The sequence below is a fragment of the Petaurus breviceps genome, unplaced genomic scaffold (genome assembly GCF_028583685.1).
Source record: "Petaurus breviceps papuanus isolate PSGF00001 unplaced genomic scaffold, PetGlider_PUasm1.0 224, whole genome shotgun sequence".
NCBI lineage: Eukaryota > Metazoa > Chordata > Mammalia > Diprotodontia > Petauridae > Petaurus > Petaurus breviceps.
The window spans coordinates 2,958,101-2,979,556 of record NW_027185887.1 but is presented as its reverse complement, the minus strand read 5'-3'; the positions used below and the strand labels follow the sequence as shown (position 1 = coordinate 2,979,556).

The window sequence follows — 21,456 nt, the reverse complement described above, 5'->3', positions numbered from 1 at the left end:
GTAAAATGCAAATAGAAAGAGGAGTAGAAATTAGACAACCAGTTTATCCGTTTCCCTAATATATAATCTACATATTTGCCATTCCACTCATAGGCCTTGCCTTATGCCGTTTCTCCCATAAGGATTGCTTTCTCCTCTCCTCTCCTACCACTGGCATTTTTCCATCTGTGTGTGTGTGTGTGTGTGTGTGTGTGTGTGTGTGTCTCCATTCTTCAAGACCCAACTTAAAGTGCCATTTTTAGGAAGCCTGCACTGACTATACTAGCTGATGTTAACTCTTTCCTTTTCCATACTCTTATACCTGTCCTGTCTCTTAGAATACAGGACATTTTAGGTTAGTTGTTTGTGTACAACTGTTACCTCCTTTGCTAGGCTGTAAGCTCCTTAAGTAAGAAGTACATGTTTATTCATCTTTGCAGCTTCCAGTGTCTTGCACATAGTATGCTGTGCTTACAATAACTATTTTTTGAATGATAAGGAATGAATTCCCAAGTAGTAGTATTTAAACAGTTTGTAAGTTAAGATAAGCAAGAAGCCAAAGTACTTATAATAATGTTTTGGAGCCTTCGGATGAACAACACATTTTTGAGCAGTTTCTTTTGCAATCAGTTTTCAGAGTTCTTAGGAAACAATTACTTAACAAATAATATTCTGGGCTTAATTGTATTTGTTGAATTGAATCTTGAAAATTTTGTTCAATTTTAGTCATACTGATTTTTCCCCCTGAGTAATAGGACAAGATATTAACTAAAATTTATCTAAATGTTTTTTATCTTGTTCTGATTTTAATTTTTTATCCTGTATTGGTCTTCTTTTCTTCTTGTCCTTCCTCTTCTTTCCTTCAGTATTAAGGTAATAATGAGGACCACCCTTTGGCATGTGCCCAGAAAGGCTGCCAGCATTTTGGTTTATGGTCACCTTTGGGATGTAAACTAGTTTCCTCCAGAAATGAGAGATTCTTTAGTCTATGGAATTTGTGAATTATTCTCTTGGTTCCTTATTTATGTTTTCACTGCCCAGATTGAAAGAACTCAGTGAGTGTGTACCTACAAGTTGCCTTTGCAATTGATGAAAACTATGAGAATCTTATTTCCTGAAAATATTCCTTGAAGAGGCTGTATTCAGTAAAGATTTTAAATTATCTTTTTACATGGTATCAGTGGTAATGGAGAGATAGTGATGTGGATCATGCCAAATAGCAAACAATGCAAAAATAATTATATTTTACTTGGGAATGCATTACATATTTTGGCAGCATATTTATATTCCTAATTATGTTTTGCATAGTCTAATATTAAAATTAGTTTAAATTCCTGAAGCGTAAAACTGACAGTAGAAACAGGGGGAGGTAGCCCAGAAATCTGTTGATGGCAGCCAGAAGTTTGTCTGTGATTGAAAACTGACCTCATATAATAATTCACAAAGAGGTTAATTCTCACATAAGTAAGCAGGTGTTAACTTTAGTGATTATTACTTTTTTTTTCCTTTTAGTGGGTCTGTTGAAAATGTTTTATATAATAATAAGATTCTCAGCAGACAATGGGTACTTCTGGTCATGACCTTTATGTTGCATTAGTGAGAATCTTCCATTTGCCTTTTCCTTTTTTTGTTTAGGTGATTGGTGAGACACTGAGGATTAGCTGGAAAAGTGAAAAGGCCAGTTTCCAGCCACAGATATGAAACAATTTAAAAAAAAACGATTATATTTTTGTTGGAATTAATGGGATAATTGAATTATACATATATACACACACACACATATATAACATGCACATTTTTGGGTGTGGTGGCAAGGCAGTTGGGGTTAAGTGACTTGCCCAAGGTGAGGGTGTGTATGAGGCTGGATTTGAACTCAGGTTCTCCTGACTCCAGGGCCTGTTCATTGTGACACCTAGCTGCCCTCATGCACATTTTAAAAACCCTCAAATTTTGTTCTCTACACTTCTCTTTTGTTTTGCTCTGCTTCATGCATGTCCAGTGACTGAAGGAACTTTTGTGGAGGAAGTCCTGAGCAAAGGGAGGGTAACATGTGTAGTGTGAGGCAATGTAGGGGGGTATTATAGAGCTGTCCTTAAGAGTAAGGAAGATGGGTTCAAGTTCTTTCTCTGAAATGAACTGCTGTGTGATGTTGGGCAAGTCACTTAAACTCTCATTGTTCCAGGTAACTCTCTAAGACTATCAGTTCCCCAGAGAAGGTAACAATCTGCATTAGTAGAGGTTTTCCTATCTTGATGAATTTAAATTGAGATATAAATTAAATAAAATGATAGCCATTGATCTTAAATTATTTTTTAAAAAGAGAAATGTTTCTTTCTTCACATGAGCAAAAAATACCTGACTGTAATGAAAGATAAGAGATATCCTAGTAGAACAAAAAAATATGGAAAATTTATGATAGAAGTAACTATTTTTAGTAACCCAAGAATATGAGACTTTTAAAAAGAGAACCCATTTAACATCCTAAATGCAGTTGATTTGATATTTATATTTTGTCACTGCATTTTAGAAAATTTCTTTTGAAACTGAATAACATTTTTCCATCAGAAATATGAGGCAAAGAAATAAATTTTCTTAATAGAGCATGTGAAAAAAATTTTCACCTATAATTGACATATCTGCATCTATAGCCTTATTTGACTACCCTTACCTATAAGCTATCATTTAAAAGCCACTGGTATAATAAATAATTAATTAAATTAAGGATTATTAAATGTACATCAACATGCTACCCTATTAGTATATCACATGGCTGTATGATCAATGATTTTGCCTGTTTTACTATTGTATTTAAGTAGCTTGAGGAAAAGGACTATTGTGTTCAAACATATTTGATCTTCACTTATTAAGTTGGCTGAAAAAATTCTTTGGACTGGTCTTTATAACTTTTACAGCCCTCATGCCCAAACACATTGAGTATCTCAAGAGCAAGACCTACAAATTGAACAAACTTTATTGAATTAGTCAGCTGGTTGCCTATTCATGTTTTCACTGCCTACATTGTGAGGGCTCAGTGGGTTTTGTTTTCACAAGGCAGCAGGTGTCCAATGAGACAATACTAGAGAGATTAGTCAAATTGAGAATCAAGAATGTTATGAGTTGTGAATTCCAGTGGCATTTTTTCTTATTCATCCTCAGGAAGATTTCACAGCTCTTTTGAGAGGATGAAGTGGACAATACAATGAGGAGTTTTGTGCAGCAGAGGTCAAGTTACAGAAATGACGTGATGCAACATTTAAAATGTTTAACAGTACAAATAAAAAAGAACTCATGGATGGCTTTGACCATTTTAGGACATGAAACTAGAACGCAACCAAAATAAAATATCCTTCTTTTGGATCCTTTAAAATATTTTTTAGAGAGGGTGGATAAAAAGGGGTGAAAAGTTGAAAGAAACCCAACTAAAAACAGTCATGATAAAGGCAAAAATTCAGGATTATTTTCAATTATATTAGACTTTACCCTTAATGCTATTTAGAATAAAAGAACAAAAAAGAGAGCTAAGTTGTGTAAGAGAAAGTTTCAGTAACTGACATAGGATAGAATTATGTGACACATTTTTTCCCCCCTTGGAAATCATGAAGCTCTATAGTCTTTCCCATTGCTAAGTTGAACAGCTTGTGAATTTTACTTTTTTTACCTTAAACAAATAGTGGCATTTTCCTGACATTCTCCTCCACTCCCATCTTCCTTGACAATAATCAATTTAATAAAAGGTGTCAGTGATAATCGACACTGTTTGTACTCATCTGTTCATCCCCTCAAAAGGTTATTTATTTTTTAGTACAAGAAAAACAGTTGTTTCCAGGAACTTAAAGCATGATATTCTCTTTGTTGAAAACCTGACCCTCATGATTATGTAGGATTTTCTGAAGATTTCCAGAGATGATACAGTAAGCTTACCAGAAGAAACACAGAGGGAAGATTTAAATAAGATGAAAAAAACCCAAGCAAACCCAAATGCTGAAAAATTTAACTATTGGTTTAGAAATCTAGTAAATCACTTACTAAAGCACCTAAATGGTGTTACTAAGCACAATGTGCCAGGAATTGTGCTAAGTTCTGGGTTACAAAGAAAGGCATAGACTTTATTCCCTGCTCACAAGGAAGTGCCCACTCTAATGGGGGACACAGTATTCTGTACTGTACAAACAAGCTATATACTGGATAAATAGGAAACAATAAACAGAGGAAGGTACTAGAATTGAGAGGAATTAGCAAAAGCTTCCTATAGAAGGTAGGTTTTAACTGGAACTTGAAGGAAGCCAGAGAAACCAGGACATAATAATGATAATAATAAACATTTATTTTTGGCACATTTGCTATGTGCCAAACACTGTTCTAAGCCCCTTTACAAATATCTTATTTGATCCTTTCAGCAACCCTAGGAGAAGTGGGTTATTATTATTCTCATTTTACAAATGAAGAAACTGAGTCAAAGAAGTTAAGTGACCTTCTAAGGGTCACACAGCTATTAAGTGTCAGAGGCTGAATGGATGGAGTTGGGAGATGGAGTGTTTTGTGTGAGGAACAGTAAAGAGGGCAGTGTCACTGGATAGAAGAGTACATGGGATGGGGTGGTAATAAAGTCTTAGAAGACCAGAAAGATGGTAGTAGAGACTAAGTTAAAAAAGGGGTTTGAATGCTGAACACAGGCTTTTATATTTTATCTTGTAAGTGCTAGGGAACAACTGGAGTTTACTGAATGGGAGGCAAAAATGGGTGGTCAGTCTAGAGTCAGAAAGACCTTGTTTCAGATCTGGCCTCAGATATCTACAGCTGTGTGACCCTGGGAAAGTCAGTTAAACTCTCTTTGCCTTAGTTTTCTCATCTATAAAATGGAAATAATAATAGCACCTTCCTTCTAGGGTTGTTGTAAAGAGCAAATCAGATAACAATCATAAAGTGATGAGCATCGTGCCTGGCATATAGTTAGAGCTATATAATTGTTAACTGTTGTCATCATCATTATTATTACCTTTCAGGTGTAAGGATAAAATGAGAAAATATGTGTAAAGTGCTTTACAGATCTTAAAGTGTTATAAAGATGTTCGTTATTGACTGCTATTATTACCACATGGTTGGAAGATAAGTGAAGACCTTCCATTTAATGGAATGAAAAGGCGATTGTAACCTTAAAAAAACAAAAGGCAATACAAAGTGGGGGCGATTTCCTATATATTTTTTTTCATTTTTCAAATGCTTTATTAACTTCTGATTTGCATCATTCATTTCCACCAGATTTTGAGTTACAGATTTTCTCCCCGTTTTTCCCCTATCCACCGCCCCAAAATAGCAATCCCACAGGATATCCCCTCCTCCAATCTGCTGTCTCCCCTATCTTGTCCATACCCCCTTCAACTTTCCAGTAGGGCAAGGTGGATCTTTGTGCCCCAGTGCCTGTATATCTTATTTCCCAATTACATGTAAAATAGTATTAATAATAGTATATATATATATATATATATTTAAACATTTGATTTTAAAACTTTGAATTCCAGATTCATTCCCTTCCTCCCTTGTCACCCACCCTTACTGGGAAGATAAGCAGTTCAGTATAGGTTGTACTTGTGTAGCTAATGCAAAACATTAACATAGTAGAAGTATTGTAAAAGACTGACTATGTTTGTCAATTTCCTATCTTGAGAAGATGTGAAAAGAAATCATATAACTATTTAGAGTGCTTAGAAAACATGGGTTGAGGTGATCATTTCAGGATGAAATTAATTATTTAATGGCATCATCCAAGACTGTTAGTTGCAAAGTCAGAATTCAGGGAACAAGGAGCTAGGGAGGGGAGATTTTTGGTGCATACAAAAATATCTAAGAGAATCAAATGTAGGGATCAGAGAGTCCACTGTAATTATTATTTTTTTAATAGATGCACAAGTGCCATGGGGTAGATAGATGATAAGAAAGCTTATACCTATTTGGAGAAGCCAAAACACAGAGAGCTTAAGTTAGCTTCCCAAAGTCATAAGATATACCCATATTTAGAGCAAAGAATAGAAGCAAGGACTCCTGGCACCTAGTACATTGCTCCCCACATCTCATTTCATTTCTCTGAGGAGTAAGGGAAAATAAAGTTGTTTTGGGTTGCCTGTTTTTTAATTGAGAGGGGAAAAGAACTGAGTCACTAATATGTGCTAAGAATTAAGTGCCTTAAAATGAATGTAAAAACTAAACTAAGAATGAACAGTGGAACCCAAATCAGTCATTAAAGTGAAAGGGGAATAATGTATCCTACAAAGTGCATTTACTGTATCTCTATGCATTTTAAAGGGTAGTAGGTTTGTTGTTGTTGTTGAAGATGTTGCCTCTGGGGTTAAAAACAATTAAAGGTAATAATTCTGAACAGTGAACTTCCAGTACTCTTAGAAGCCATAGTTAGTATGTTTCTGCTATGTGTATCTCCAAAATGAGCCATTCTCATTTACCCGTTTGGATACATATTGTTCCAGCTCATATCTACTTTATCAAAGCTTAAGCGCAGAATTAGAATTTTGATTTTAATATAGATTTGGGAGAATATTAAAAAAAATTTAAAAACCAAGTAGCCCCTCTACATCTTTGCATCTTGCTTTGGATTATGTGGGTATTAGGACCATATTAATTTAGGGCTACTCTTGATCTGTTGTTTCAGATATTGTTATTATCATCATTATTTATTTTTGAATCTCATCAAAAATGATGTTAACAATAATAAATATTACCATACCAAATGCTTATGCTTTCTAAGCTACATAAAATGAAACATTTTCAAAATATAGAACACTAACAAGAGGAGATCAAAATCAGGAGGCAGAAGGGTGAGATATATAGCCTCTCCATTGTCCTGATTACTACTGGAGTTTTACCAAGGATGTTTTCATTGAGCCAGTGAGCTTACATTCTAAAATATTTATTTGGCCACAAACACAGTTAGTTTATCCAATTATGTAATAGTCCATAGACCACTAAATATAAGGGAATGACAGCAGCATAGGGGACCTTATCCTAGGACCATTTCTATGTGAATCTCATAAAAAGAGATGAGAAGATCAAGATAATAAATTTATGTATCACTTCAAGATTTATAAAGAACCTTGCACATATTATCTCTTTTGATATAACTGTCTTGCACTACAAAACCTTGTAGCCCTCATACGATGAGGAAACTAAGGCTCAGTATAATTAAATACACTTGCCTGTGGACCCACTTGCAACTTCTAAGTGTTAGGATTCTAAACCAGGTATATCAAAACTTTAGTTACTGCACAATTTCTGCTACACAATCCTACTTAAATTCTATAGCAATGGGAATTATGAGTGCTATAATATATAGACTACTAGCTCCAGAGTCATGAGAACTTTCATTCAAGTACAGCTTCTAGCATATGGTTGACTCTGTGATCTGGGTCAAGTCAATTAATCTCTCATTTCACCAGTGCAGAAAATGGTCAGGGTAAAAGATGAGGATGCATAAAAATTGGAGGGATTGTAGGAAGAAAGACACACTAATACACTGTTAGTGATGTGGTTTAGGCAAAGCTCTGCAAATGAAGTTATTCTCCTTTAATATTATCAGCCTAAGTTTCCATTCTGATGTGTTTCCCCACTGTTAGCCTCTAGTGATTATCACTCCAGTCCAGTGAACTAATTAATATTACTTAATACCATAGATATTTATTTAGAAGATACAAGAACAGAAGTATAGATATTTCCTCCAATGCCTTGAGGTACCTTCTTTATACCTTCTCCATCCTTGGGGGAGAGAGGGCTCATACTTACTTCATACTTACTATGTAGTTTCTACATAGCATTTGCCTCACCAAGTTTACTTTCAAAATGTTGCATAGCTGTAAGACCTGAATGTTGGACTGGCTGGCCATAATACTTTTACACAGATGATGGCTCCTGGGTCTCTGGTAGTTAATCATTATGAGCTTTTGAAGTTCACTGGGTCATAGCTATCTCCAATACTCTTTCATCTAAAAGCAGGATAGAACAAATGCGAAGAGGCAAAGAAGAGAGGCCCATATTCATGAGCCACATGTCAGCCTTAGATGGAGAGGGCCAAAGGCTTCTTCGTTTATATTGTCTCTTTCCTTAAGCTCTGCCTGGGAGGAAAAGAACAATAGCCAACCCCAGTTGTGTGAGTTGTGATGTTATCTGAATTCAGACTGTGTTAGGTGGAAGCATGATATAGTAGCAGAAAAGCTACTGTAGAAGAAAATTTGAAATGGAGTCATTGGAGAAGTCGTCAATAACTGGGTTACATTGTATTATCAGTAAAGGGATAGAAAAAATAAAAAAATAACAAATGAGAGAGGGCTGCAAAGTTTTAAGTGGGAATGTGAATTATAATATCCCTAGGATCATCAAAAGTACCCCATTGATAGAATTTTGCTTCAGATTAGCTTTAATGAAACTTGTGCCAAATGATGGTAATATCTTCAGTAGCTGGGCAGAGAAAACAATGGTTAAAGATAATTTACATTACTATTAGCATTTTATAGCAATTTAAGCTACACGTGTCTCTTTATACATATGTGTGTATATGTGTACATATATAAACATTTATACATCTATTTGTGTATATGTTTGTATATCTACTCAACTGTTTTGTCTCAACTAATTTTCGGTTGAATTTGAATTTGAATTAGCCACTTATGATTTTTAAAATAATCAGTTCCTTGTTGAATAAAGAGAAAAAAATGTTCCAGAATGATCAGATGCACAAACTTTGTGTGTCACTTCCTCAAAGTTACATCTGGTTTTCCAGCCAAAAAATATATGATTAATTTTGATGACTGATTTTTCCTCTTAAAAATCCTTATTTTTACTTGTATTAGTCAAACTATATTATCTCAAAGTACCTCTCTTCATCATTCTTTCTTCCAATGTCAGTTATTTTTAATACAATAATAATAATAATAAAGTATATAGTTCTTTCAGATTTACAAAGTGCTGCTATAGGAAGGGTAATTAATTTTTGTCTGACAGCAGTTCATTTTCCTGAACTAACTCCTTTCTTTTCATATTTTCGCTTAGTCCAATGGTATCCGTACCATCAGTCTTGTATACCTACTAATTGCAAGAAACGATAATGTTTCCAATGTAAAGCTTACGCATTCTTTGGAGACATTTTGTTAGTGTTCCTTTTTGATTCAGGGTATTACTATTTTCTTTTAGTTTCTTATTTAATATTGGTCAAAAGTACAACCACTTGAATTTAGATTGTGAAGCTTTAGAGTCCTGTTTGGGAGCACAAATGTTTTGGGCTTTGACAGATGTTCTTAGAAAATACCACAGATGTGTGGTGTCATGTTACATTGTTGCTCTCAGCCTCTTTGCTTTAAATTGTAAATTCTACTAATAGTTTGGGGCATGTGTTTTCATAAATTCTTATCCCCTATGATACCAGAAAAAACTGGTTTTTTTCTCCTTCTTAGACTTTAACCCCCTTGAGAATTTGAAAATGACCTTAACAGAATGAGCATTCAGTCCCTTGAGACTGCAAATGTATGGGTTATTTTTAACCTAATTACTTTGAATTAAACAAAGACTTAAGACATTTTTCCCCCTGAATTGAAGTCGAGGTTAAATACACTTTTATAGCAACGAGAATCCAACCCCAAACATATGGTTACCCTTCAGTGTTTTAAGATAATCCCAGGGGGTGGATGCACTTTACAACTCTGTTTGGCTTTAGTTAAATGTTAGTTTTTTTGAACTCATGTGAGTGGAACAATTTACCCATCATCCATCTCATCCCCATCAATCTGCGTATTGCTTTGCATTGGTAACATTTTATATATGAACATAGCCCTTTAAATTTGCTTAACAGTGGCTCATTAACTACATACTAATTGAAACCAAACATTTGTCAGTCTGCTTCCTTCAGCTCTATAGTAAATGCATTCTGTGAAGTAAGCATTACTGCTGTGATAAAGATCATCTTAGAATTGATTTTTAACCAATTTGAAGAGATTCATTGGTTTTTTCTCTTGCTTCTAAAGAGGAAATGTCAAAGAACATTATAAGTTAATAGACAGTCTCATATATGTATGTATACATATATGCATATGTACACACATACATGCAATTATAACCCACAGTCATACATACATGTTGAAATTTCTCAAAGCCCAATTAAAACAAAACAAAAAAAAGTAAGATGCCTCCTGAGAGAAATCATGCATTTTTAATCTGACCAAGTACTCTCCCAGCTCCACTTTTCAAATCCCCTTTACATTTTGTCTTCTATTAGAATGTAAGTGCCTTGAGTGTAGGGACTGTCTTGTTTTATTTGTTTTGTATCCCCAGTGCTTAGCATAGTGCTGGCTCATAATCAACACTTAATAAATGTGCTATCTGTCTGTCTATCTATCTAGTCACATAGTCCAATCTTGATCTCAGTTATGATTCATTCCATTTTGTACTATTTTAGCCAAATGTATTTATAAGGAAAAATGCTTTGTTTTCAGAAAGTGTTAAAACCTCTATACTGGAACATTTCTACAATACTCTTTCCTATAGAGGAGAATTTGGGATAATATTGTTCTGTTTTGTTCCCTATCCATCAAAAGATCCTTGTCAGAGAGGATATTTCACTTGTACACACTCCTTCACTGTAGGCTTCAGTTAGTACTAGTTGTAGATTTAGTCATGGAGAGCCCTTGAAACCTCTCTAGGACTTTCAGAACTGACAGTGACCCCCTTGACTCCATATTCTCCCCGTGTAGCATGTAAGGATAGGGAAAACACATAGACTTACTTGTAGAGTCCTTGTATGGGACCAGAAGTGGAACCCTGGAAAAGCAAAGTCTAAGATAAAGATAATGATCCCTTAATACAATAATATAATAAGCTTATGATATTCAAAACTCCTAAATGGTGGCATAGCTAAAAATACATTTTTTAAGGTTTTAGAAAATCCATGGACCTGCAATGAGCTATTGAGGGATTGCAAAATCATTAAGGCTGCTATCAAGGAGAGAAAACAAAATGCTTTTGAACCCTCGCAGAATAATGGGAAAAATAATTGGCCCAGATTCACTCATATATGTGACTCACTAGGGAATTTCTTATGGACATATAATATAGCCATGCATTCAATTATTCCTTTCACTGGTTGACTTTCTCTTTTTCCTACTAAGTTACATAAAATCTGCCCTTTTCCTTTCCCTTACTGACGTTCTTCCCAGTTTTTCTATCTACTCTTCTTTGTCTGGCAGACTCTTCCTTCCCATTTTCTGTGAGCATCCAAGCTCTTCTATCTGAGATCACATTTTTACATGATTCATAACTGGATTTATAGTCCTGAGTACAATTCTTTCTCTGCTTCTTACTACCTGAATGACCTTGGGTAAGTAACTTTAAACTCTTTGGACTTCAGTTTCTTCATATGTAGGATAAGGAGTGTTAGACCAGGTCAACACCAAGTTCCTCTCCAACCTGAAATATATTTTTTCCTATGGCCTGTAGCACCTTTTCCTGATGAATAAATAAATTGGAAAATCACATATAGCCCAGACATTTATTATTTCTTGAAGTATATGAGATACTCATTTATGGCTATAAAAACTCTAACTACTTCTCTGAATCTACTCGGCAAAGGCTTCAGACAATGACTTCTGAGGTCTTTTAACACTAAGTAACAGTGAATAAGGCAAGCTCCTTATTCTTTAAGTCTCAAGTTACTCTCTTCCTAATTCAATTAAGTAAACTCTATTAGATACTTATTTATAGGCAAGGTGATAGGCAGTGTAGTGGATAAGAAGTTGGCCTTAGAGTCAGGAAGGTCCTGGGTTTAAATTCTACCTTTTCCCTATCTGTACTGGCTTGTCTGGTCTTGGACAAGTCACTTAATCCTTAAGTACCCCAGCTAACTCTAAGATTATAAATTATATAAAAGTTGCAGATCTACATAAATGAAAAGTTTTCCTTACTGAGAGTTTCTTATACTAATGCATTTACAAGTCAGTTTCCTTCTCCTTGCCCCCTTCCAAAAAATCCCCCAAACAAATAAAAACAAAAACCTACACAGCACTTTACCAGACTTTGTGAGTATAAAGGTAAGGCACAATACAGCCCCTACCCACAGGAGTCTTAAGAAAAAATTGGAGAGGATCATTGAGACATGAACACAGATAAGTATGAATGAGGGTAGAATGCAATAGGGACAAAGGAGGGGGTCCCAACAAAATGATGTAAGAAATAGGAGGGAAAGATCATTTTTTTGATGAGAGTATCGGGGAAGTTTTCATGGAGAGGTTGCACCTGGGTTGGACCTTGAGGAATTGGAGAGGAATTCAACAGGTGGAGTTATGAGGCATCAGGAGTGGATGACCTCTGGAAAGGCAGAGGGGACAGAATAAGATTGTGGAGCAGCTAGTAGGATACTGGCCGAGTACATGAAGAGGAATCGAGTAAAACAGGACTGGACAGATAGGCGGCAGTCAGATAGGTTTGGGTTGTCCCACTACTTTTATTATTTTTATTTTCATGAGCCAGATTCTATAGCTGGTCTTTTTTACCCTTACCCATGGAGTAACTTTGGTTCTTTAATTAAAAAAAATTACAATTAATTCAACTTGTTTAGTAAATTTTTACATTAAATTAATTCCAATACATAATAGATCCTGGCTTTTCACTCACTTTGTCCAAGTTTCCAAGGTTTTTTCTTTCTTTTTTTTGTTATTTCATTTCTATTTATTTTTCCTCTTCTATAGTTTTGTTAACTTTTTTTCCCTTTGAATTATTTCATAAAGGTCTTTCCATATTTTTATCTTATTCATACTTGTCATTTTAAATTACATTATAGTATTCAGTTTTATTAATTTACTAGAGTTTAAACATTCCCTATTTTCATATATTTTGTTTCCTTCCAATGTTTAAAAGTTAAATTTAAAAGTATGAAAGTTTTTGAACAGCTGCTTTTTGATTTGCTTTTATAACACTTTTAGGGTCTGTTTCCAAAAGCAAAATTATTAGATCAAAAGGTATGATTATTTTTGGAACTTCTATTGTGTACTGCCACATTCCTCTTCAAATAAGATTCCCCCATCAACAAAGGAATATATCTGTTTCTCCACAATCCCAAGAGCATTCTTTTATTACTTTAATTATTTTTGTCAATTTGAGGGTTGTGAGGCATTTTCCCCAGATTATTTTAATTTACTTCTCTTTGACTATTGAGTTTGAAAATTTTAAGTGATTGTCAACATTTTTCTTCTTCTAAGAATTGTTCATTACCTTTGAATAATTATCAATTATAGACAGAGAATTACCTTTTTGTATTTTTTAAACTGCTCATCACATGTTTTAATTAAACATATTTTGTAAGGTCAACATTAGCAAAAAAACCCATTTCTATCACTCCCCTAAACACCCCCCCCCCCCAATATTATGACTAAGTTATTCAGAAAACACTGGGCCACATACTGGGAGTTTCATCTGTTCCTTGTGTCATTAGGTTGCAGCCTTCCTCTGGACTCTGAGAAAAGAATACAAACTGAAGAATTGCAAACTGTAAAATACAGTACCTGCAAAGGCACCATACTCCTACTTGGAGTCGTTTTATGGCTTGGAAATAGGCATTTTTAATAGAAACACAAATGCTTTTGCTTGTTATTAAAGTATCAACTAGCTGTATAAACATTGAATTTTCTTACTATATTTTGTGTCCTATTCAGCAAAACAGTGATCATCATATTGTTTTTCAGAATGGCTTATCCATAAATCAGGGATACTCTTTGAAAGTCAGCTAAGGTCCAGGATACTGTTGTAGTTTTTGTGAAAATAAAGTATGCTCAAATCAATTAATTTCAGTGTCTTTATGGTACCATTATATTACCATTTCTGTAAAGTTATTAACTTTCCTTTTAATATTGCCTCCATGTTTTAATGAGAGGTGGTAACTTTTTATTTTACTTTGGGTTCTCTAGGAGGAAAGCCGTACAATTGCAAATTTTCTGAAGAGGTGCCCACAGTGCTGCCTCATGAAGATCACAGTCATCAGTTTGGAAATGGTAACATGTCAGAAAATAAGGCCAGTGAATCAAAATTAGGAATAACCATTTCTGTTCCAATACTTGAAAATAACGTCCAAGATGCTTCTAAAAATGCTGAACAACACAGATGTTCACTTGACTTAAAAATGCCAGCGTTTCACCGTAAGCCAGAAATTCCAGGCTCGGGCAGCCATGTGAATTTTGTTTCAGGTATGGATCAAGCATATTCAGAAATGGCAGTAGATCTTCAGGTCTCATTAGAAAGCCAAGCTAGTCATCCTAAAGAAAAACTGTTTGATTTGCACAACAAGGACTATCCTGGGGGAGGAAAAAAGGTGATAATGGCACCAGACCTGGTTCCACTAGATTTAAGTGAGAAGTCCACAAGAGATGATTCCAAGAATAAGGATATTGCTTCATCCTTGCAGGCTGCTTTGATTGTCCACCCATGTCCTTATTGTAACCACAAGACTTATTACCCAGAAGTTTTGTGGATGCACAAAAGAATCTGGCACAAAGTGAGCTGTAACTCTATGGCTCCTCAGTGGGTTCAGCAGAATGGTTATAAGGGTATAAAGAACACCGTGGTTTTTCTTGCCAGAAGTGGGCGCACCGGACCTCCACCTGTTCTCGGGGGGAAGGACTGTCAGCCTTTGCCCATTGCCCGATTCACACGCACCCAGGGCCCCAGTGGGTTGTCAGCATCCAAAAGCAGCTCCCCTCTGGGAGTCACAGTAAAACCAGCTAGTATGCCTAAGAGTAAGGACAGCCCTTTGGGGGGCAACTCTGAGCCATGGGCATCAGGTTCTGATGGGTATCGGCAAACCAAAATGACCCATACCCAAGAGCAATATGGTTCAGCTTCGCAACACTCACCTCAGCTGAAGCCTAAGTATGAATCCAACTCCAAACTGGTGCATGCAGGCAGCTATAGCCGAAGCCTAACGCCTACCCAGACAGTCATATCGAGGGCAAACCCCCAGCTCGCTAATACTAAGCCAGCAGAGAAGTACTTGATTTCCCCAGTGGGGACCAGCTTTACCACTCTGAATAAACACTGTACATCTGACTCCATGAAGGCCAAATTCAACCTTCAGCCTCAGTATCAACAACCTCTGTGTAAAACCGAGCATTATTTGAAATCTGAAGGTCCTTCCCTTTCTCCTCGGGAGCCCCACAACAAGGCTGCCCATGAGCTGAGGACACTGACCAACTGCAGCGTGGGATCCAGGGGAAGCCCAGTGATGCAAGCTCAGTCCACTGTGTCAGGGGCTTCCTCAGTTTTACACTCCCTCAAACAAGAGCCAGCATCTGAGGGACATGACAAACGCCTGGACATTCTAAACATTTTCAAGACGTACATTCCAAAGGACCTTGCTACGCTCTACCAGAGCTGGGGTGCTAATGGCCCTGCCTTAGAACATAGAGGTAAGACTTCTAGCACTTTTCTTTCTTCCCTGTGACTTCTTAGTCATTTATGTAACCAGACCCTATATAAGCAATGTCTTTTCTGAGACAGTTTGAGTAATTTTTCCCTCTTGGAGGGTCATGGATACTGCTCCCACCTGCTGCATGACTTTCCAAATGCAGGTCAGATGTATCTGTTTCATTGTAGAGCATTTATATTATATTCCCTCACCCACTACTTTGAGTGAAGGTAGAGTTACACAGATGTTTCAGTTCCCTTGTAACACTAATACCCTAGTGATATCTGGTGTTAGTACACATCATAAACTTTCCTGCTTTAGGGAAAAATAAGGTCTCTCTAGGCTCCTGCCTAGATGATGGGAATTTGGGAACCCATGTAAATTTCCTTTGCACAGAAATGTGCCTAGAAAAGGCAGACTTGATTGTGTTTTACTTCCTTTGTCATTGTAGACAAAGAATCCTTGGCTAATCATTGTCCTTATTTCTCAAAAGATGAGTAATCATTTTGAATTACTATTTTAAATTTTATTTTAATATGTGTATTATTTAAAAATATATACATTCTGTGTTCAGAATCAAGTAAACAGGATTTTATATCTTACAAATATTCCATTTAGAATTCTTGGATATAATAAACTTGAAAAAAAGTGTTTTAAAAATGGATTGTAGGATATTTTTCCTTGATTTTTTATATCAGTATTTAATAAGAAAACTGCTTCCAGCTTGCTACATGCTATAAAGAGCTTATAAAATATATTGTTTCTGTTTTTTTAAGGATATTTGAAACACAAAAGGCAGTTAGGTTCCTGAACATTGAGGTTTTATTATTAAAAACCAAAATGAAACAAAAACTCCATCTTTGAAATTTTTCTCAAAGGCAGCAAAGATATAACTTCTCATGGCTCCTTTCCTTTTTAAAAATTGTTTCACATCCACTGCCCCAAGAACTTTTGTTTATGGGAGCTATATCTATTGATATTTGCTAGGTTTTTATCCTATTAGAAATGAAAAGGTCTTGGTAATACTATGAAAATAGTTTTGACCTCATGTACTCTTTGAGAGAATCTCAGGGGATCCCCAGAGGTTTGGGGGCCACACTTGGAAACTATTGCTCTAAGGATTTCTTATTTTTTCCCTTGGTGATATTAACCTTGGTTTGAGTAAGAATGAGGCAACATAAAATATAAAGTGAATGTAAAATCAATTAATTCAAAAGAGTGAATGGATGAGTGAATGAACTCCTTCAGTAATGCTAATGGGGGGGTGACTGATCACTGAATATTTGTTTTCTGAAAATAGAGGCAGACTTTTCAAGGGAAGGACATAATTCTTGGTTTTGTGAAATAGTGGTAAGCAAAACTCTGGTTGTTAAAGAGTAGAATATGAAACATAGTGGTGCCATTGGCTTAGAATCATGTATGAAGAACTTTTGAGAAAGGCAGCATGGTATAGGGGGTAGAGAATTGGCCTCAAACCCAGGAAGACCTGGGTTCGAATCCCGCTTGTGATGGATAATGGCTATTTGAACCTGGGCAAGTCATTTAAGTCCTCAGTTCTCTAGGCAACTCTTAATGATACAAGTTGCAGAAAAGTTGACCTGCATTGGTAGAAAGAATTTTCTTACTTGGGAGTTCCCTATAGTAAAGAAATTACACATTTAGTCCCTATTCTTATTTAAAAAAAACTCTTAAGATTGTTTAGCAGAGGGCATAGGTTGACTATTAGTAAGAACTTCCTCACTCTTCATTATTATTTTTCAGCCATTTTGTTTGAAAGTCCATGAGCTAAAAGGCAGCATGCATAGAGTAAAGAAGTAAAGGTGTTTGTTTATATCAAAGTATATAAACATGCCTTTAGATTATGGAATTTCTTTGTCCTATAAATGAATAGATATTTGGCAGTAAAGTACATTCTGTTCCCATGTTATTACAATGTTATTAATGCAGTACTTTGGTTTTTATTTCTCATAGTTAGAAGATCTTTCAAAATTTTCTAGAATGAAAGTGAGGTCTTAGGTCACAGAGTGATGTGTGAAATTGTGGTAAGGGATAAATATGATATTAGATCAGCCTCTTTTTAAAAAAAGATTTTACTTTATCAGCAGTAGGGAACCACGAGAGATTTCTTTTTTAAGTTTTGTTTGATGCCTTTTATTTTCAACACAATAGTGATTTCGTAATATACCATCCTATCCATAGGACTTTCTCTTGTAACAAAGAAAAATAATTAAAGAGAACCAAATAATATGTAACATATAGTATTTACAGTACCCCCAGTTCTAATATATCTAATATGAACTGTATTTCAATATATCTAATATGAACTGAATTTCATTATCTGTTCATGGAATCATACAATCATAGATTTAGAGTTAGAAGAAACCTTATAGATCATTTCTTCCAACCTCCTCATTTTCCAGTGAAGAACTGAGACCCAGTGAGGTGTCTTGCCAAAGGTCATAAAGATATTTACATTAATAGACCTCAGGTAGGTCAGTTAGTAAACATTTATCAAGCATCTACTATGTTGTAAGTACTGTGCCAAGTGCTGGGAATACAAAGAAAGGTAAAAGACTGCTCCTGCTCTCAAGGAGAACTGAGTTTTGAAGGAAACCAGGGATTCTAGGAGGCACAGATGAGGAGGGTATGCAGTGACATGAATGTGGGACATAGTGCTGTGTATGAGAAATGGCAAGAAAGACAGTTTGGCTAGATTATGGAGCTCGTGAAGGTGAATAGAATAATGTATAATAAGGCTCTAAAGGTAGGTTCAAACCAGGCTGGGAAGTGACAGGGTTAGGATTTCAACCCAAGCCCTTTGCCTCTAAATCTTATGCTCTTTCCATTATACCACCCAATTTATTTAAAAAAATAAACAAACAGCCAAACTTCCTTCCCCAAACCAAATTGATTTTTCTACCCTTTTCCTCCCTAAAAGTACATGTATTCTTATCCCAATCTAAAACCTAGGTGTCATGTGTTAAGGCTAGACAATAGCTACCACAAAACTTTGTGGTTTTCTTTCTAAAAAAAAAAACTTAAATGTTTCTATATACAGTTTTAGTAACATTTAAAAATTGCTGTTGTATTGATTTTTTTTAAAAAGCTGATCAATAATGAAAGAACTTTTTTCTTCACATTTCTGCTGCCAATGTGATCTTGGGCAAGTTAAGGGTCTCAGTTTCCTTATTTGTAAAAATGAAGAGATTAGATTATATGGGCTCTAAATTTTCTTATAGCTCAAAATCCTATGAATCCAGTTTAGATTTAAAAAAACCAACAATTCTAAAATATGATTGTAGTCACAATGTTTTACAATAAATAGGAATTTCATTGTATGATAATTGAATGCAAACTTTGTCAAGTCCTATCAAGCTATAAGGGTTTTATATCTGGATATTGTGATTGACAATATCTGTTTCATATGAGCAATAGCTTAGATGATTTTGGTGAGCTTCACCACCAGGTTGTCCTGGTTGATGGATTTGTTGACCTCACAATGCTTCAAAGTCCATGTATTATGTCATGGAGGAATTGGGATCTGCATCAGTTGAGGCAGTACTTACACTGTCATAAATTATTGAAATAGTGACATTAACTTACCTAAATCCCTATTTGATGAGATTTTTGCTTAGTAGGCAGTCACACCAATAGAACAAGTTATTTGGTGCTTTATATTTTAAACTGATTTAATTCTTTTTCTTTAAAAAATGAATTGGAAGAGAAATAATTTTACACTAGTGGCATGAAAGAATTGTGTCATTTATTATTATTGGGCCCATGGTGCCACTACATAGGATTTATTTATTTATCTTGGCAAGATATTCTTTTTAATCTAAAAAGGTACAGGGTTGTATTGAGGAAAGCACTTGGTAAACCTTAAAATGCCATATAAAGATGAGTTATTATTTTTGGTAAGTATTAAAAGAAGACTGATGATTTCCAATCATAGTACTTAAAGTACTGTATAGTTTGGAACATTTTATCTGCACATTTTCCATACCGTTTTCAACAGGTTTAGAGATTTTTGTTGTTGTTGTTTAAAGCGTATAAGTTAATATGTAAATATTCAAGCAACATGTTTTTCAAATGTAAAAAATATCAAGCACAAGAGGTTTTAAAATGCTTCCTTGTGTTAACTATAATAACTTGCACACAAAGTCTATCTTGGATTACTTGTTAGTGATTCTTAATTTTACACTTCATAATGTGTACATAATATTTTACCTTTTACTTTTAAAAAATACTTTTCCTACATAATTAAAATTTCCAGGTCACTTGTGTGAGCTTTTTGCTCACCAGGTAGTCTTCAATGCAAAACAAGTTTATAACCTTTTTTTGATAAACTCAGAATTTTGGAGCAGCCTTGACTAAAAAGGGCAAGATGACAGCTGAAAAGCCTCCTAGTGCCTCCCTCCCCTTTTTTTAAAGGAAAGAAGAAAGAATATGATTGTTTAAAAAATATAACCAGAGGCAAGTCAGCATTCTAATAGCATTTGAATAAAAGAAAGAAGAAATGCCAGTGGATTGGAAGACCTTTTTTGTGTGTTTATAAGAGATACTTGGTAAACAAAAACAATAAAAGGTAGCTGTTATGTACCACTTTAAAGTTTGCAAATTATATAAATGATCTCATTTGATCAGCTTAAATATTTTTACATCAGTATTTAGAAATATCTGTATTACTGCTGTGGGTGTTCTCTGTGTGCTTGGTAGATGGTTTTCTCCAAAACATTGTCAGCAATTGAAGTTTCTTTTTAGCTTGGTTGAACTTGCCAAAGCTTGCAGTTTAAAAATTCAGGATCATCTTCAAGCTGTGAAGCATCTGAGTAGATCTTCAGAGGAAGGAAAAGAATGGTTAGAATGCATCTTATCCTAGTGTGCATTTAAAAAGTTGTGCATTCTGGACTTGGGGTCACAACAGTGATCATAAACATTCCTTTGACTTGTATTCATCCACAGAGACTAGGTAAAGTGTTCCATTGTCTTTGTCATCTAAACACCAAGAAAGATTATTTTTAGAAATTGTTTCTATTTGAGGTTAATTAGATGTTTTGTAGCAATGACTAGGGGAAAAGATACACACATTAATCACTGGGATTGATTTAGACCAAATGGAATGTAGATAAAATGTTTTCCTTAAAGACCAAATAGATTAACTTGAGATAAAATCTAGCTATTTGGCAAACAAGAGTTTCTAGGCATAAGATCCCTGTACTTAAAATAATAATAAATATCATATTAATAACAAAATATCAGTAGTAATACAGATTACATAATTATAATATACCACATTATGTAATTAATATAAGAATATATAATAATGTATTATATACATATGATACATAATAAGAGCATAGTAATATTATCCTTGCATTCAGGGTTCTGATTTCTAGGGACTGTGATAAATTCCCATTCATCTTTAATTAGATTTTTAAGTTTAGTGCCTTTTCCATTACATCACATTGCCAAATAACATTGTTTAAGTTTTATTTCTTAACAGGAAGATGAAAATCAGAATTCTCATTTAAAATATTAAGTACAAGGTATAACTTTTAAGACTAGAATCTTAGAAATACTTGGAGGTAGCATGTCTAAATTAGATGAAGAGGGTTGAAAGGAGAGCATTAGACTTTTAAATTAACTGTTGACCAATAAGGTAGAAACTTATTTCCCCTTGTTTCCTGTTTTTCACAGAAATAAAAAGACTCGGGCTAGAAAGTGTAGAAACTTATTTGAGTCCTAAAGTTAAATGTAAATATTGTTTAAGAGTAGAAGCGTAACTTTTCCAATTAGCATCTTGTCTTTTTCTATCAGCTGTTGTAGCATTGCAGAAAAAGGCAAATGCTAAGAAATTTCTCTAAAGGCAATATCCTATAAAAAAACATTAGACTTTTGTTTTACTTCAGAGGAGAACTTCTTACCCAAATAGAAAAGATATGCCAGAAAGCAACAGAAACCACTAAAAGCCTGAACCCAATCTCCCATAAAAGTCAGATGTGTCTTTTTTGATCAGCAGAAAAAAGACAAAGACC

At 34.9% G+C, this 21,456-nt stretch overlaps 1 protein-coding gene across 5 annotated transcripts in view; it reads left to right on the top strand.

Moving 5' to 3' along the window:
* Positions 1–21,456, top strand: part of ZNF516 (zinc finger protein 516) — a 150,242-nt gene that overhangs the window by 115,665 nt on the left and 13,121 nt on the right. For all 5 annotated transcript variants that reach the window (XM_069094973.1, XM_069094976.1, XM_069094977.1 and 2 more), the window contains one exon: positions 13,929–15,422. In XM_069094973.1, coding sequence (XP_068951074.1) covers positions 13,929–15,422 — 1,494 coding nt within the window. The remainder of the gene's footprint in view (positions 1–13,928; positions 15,423–21,456) is intronic.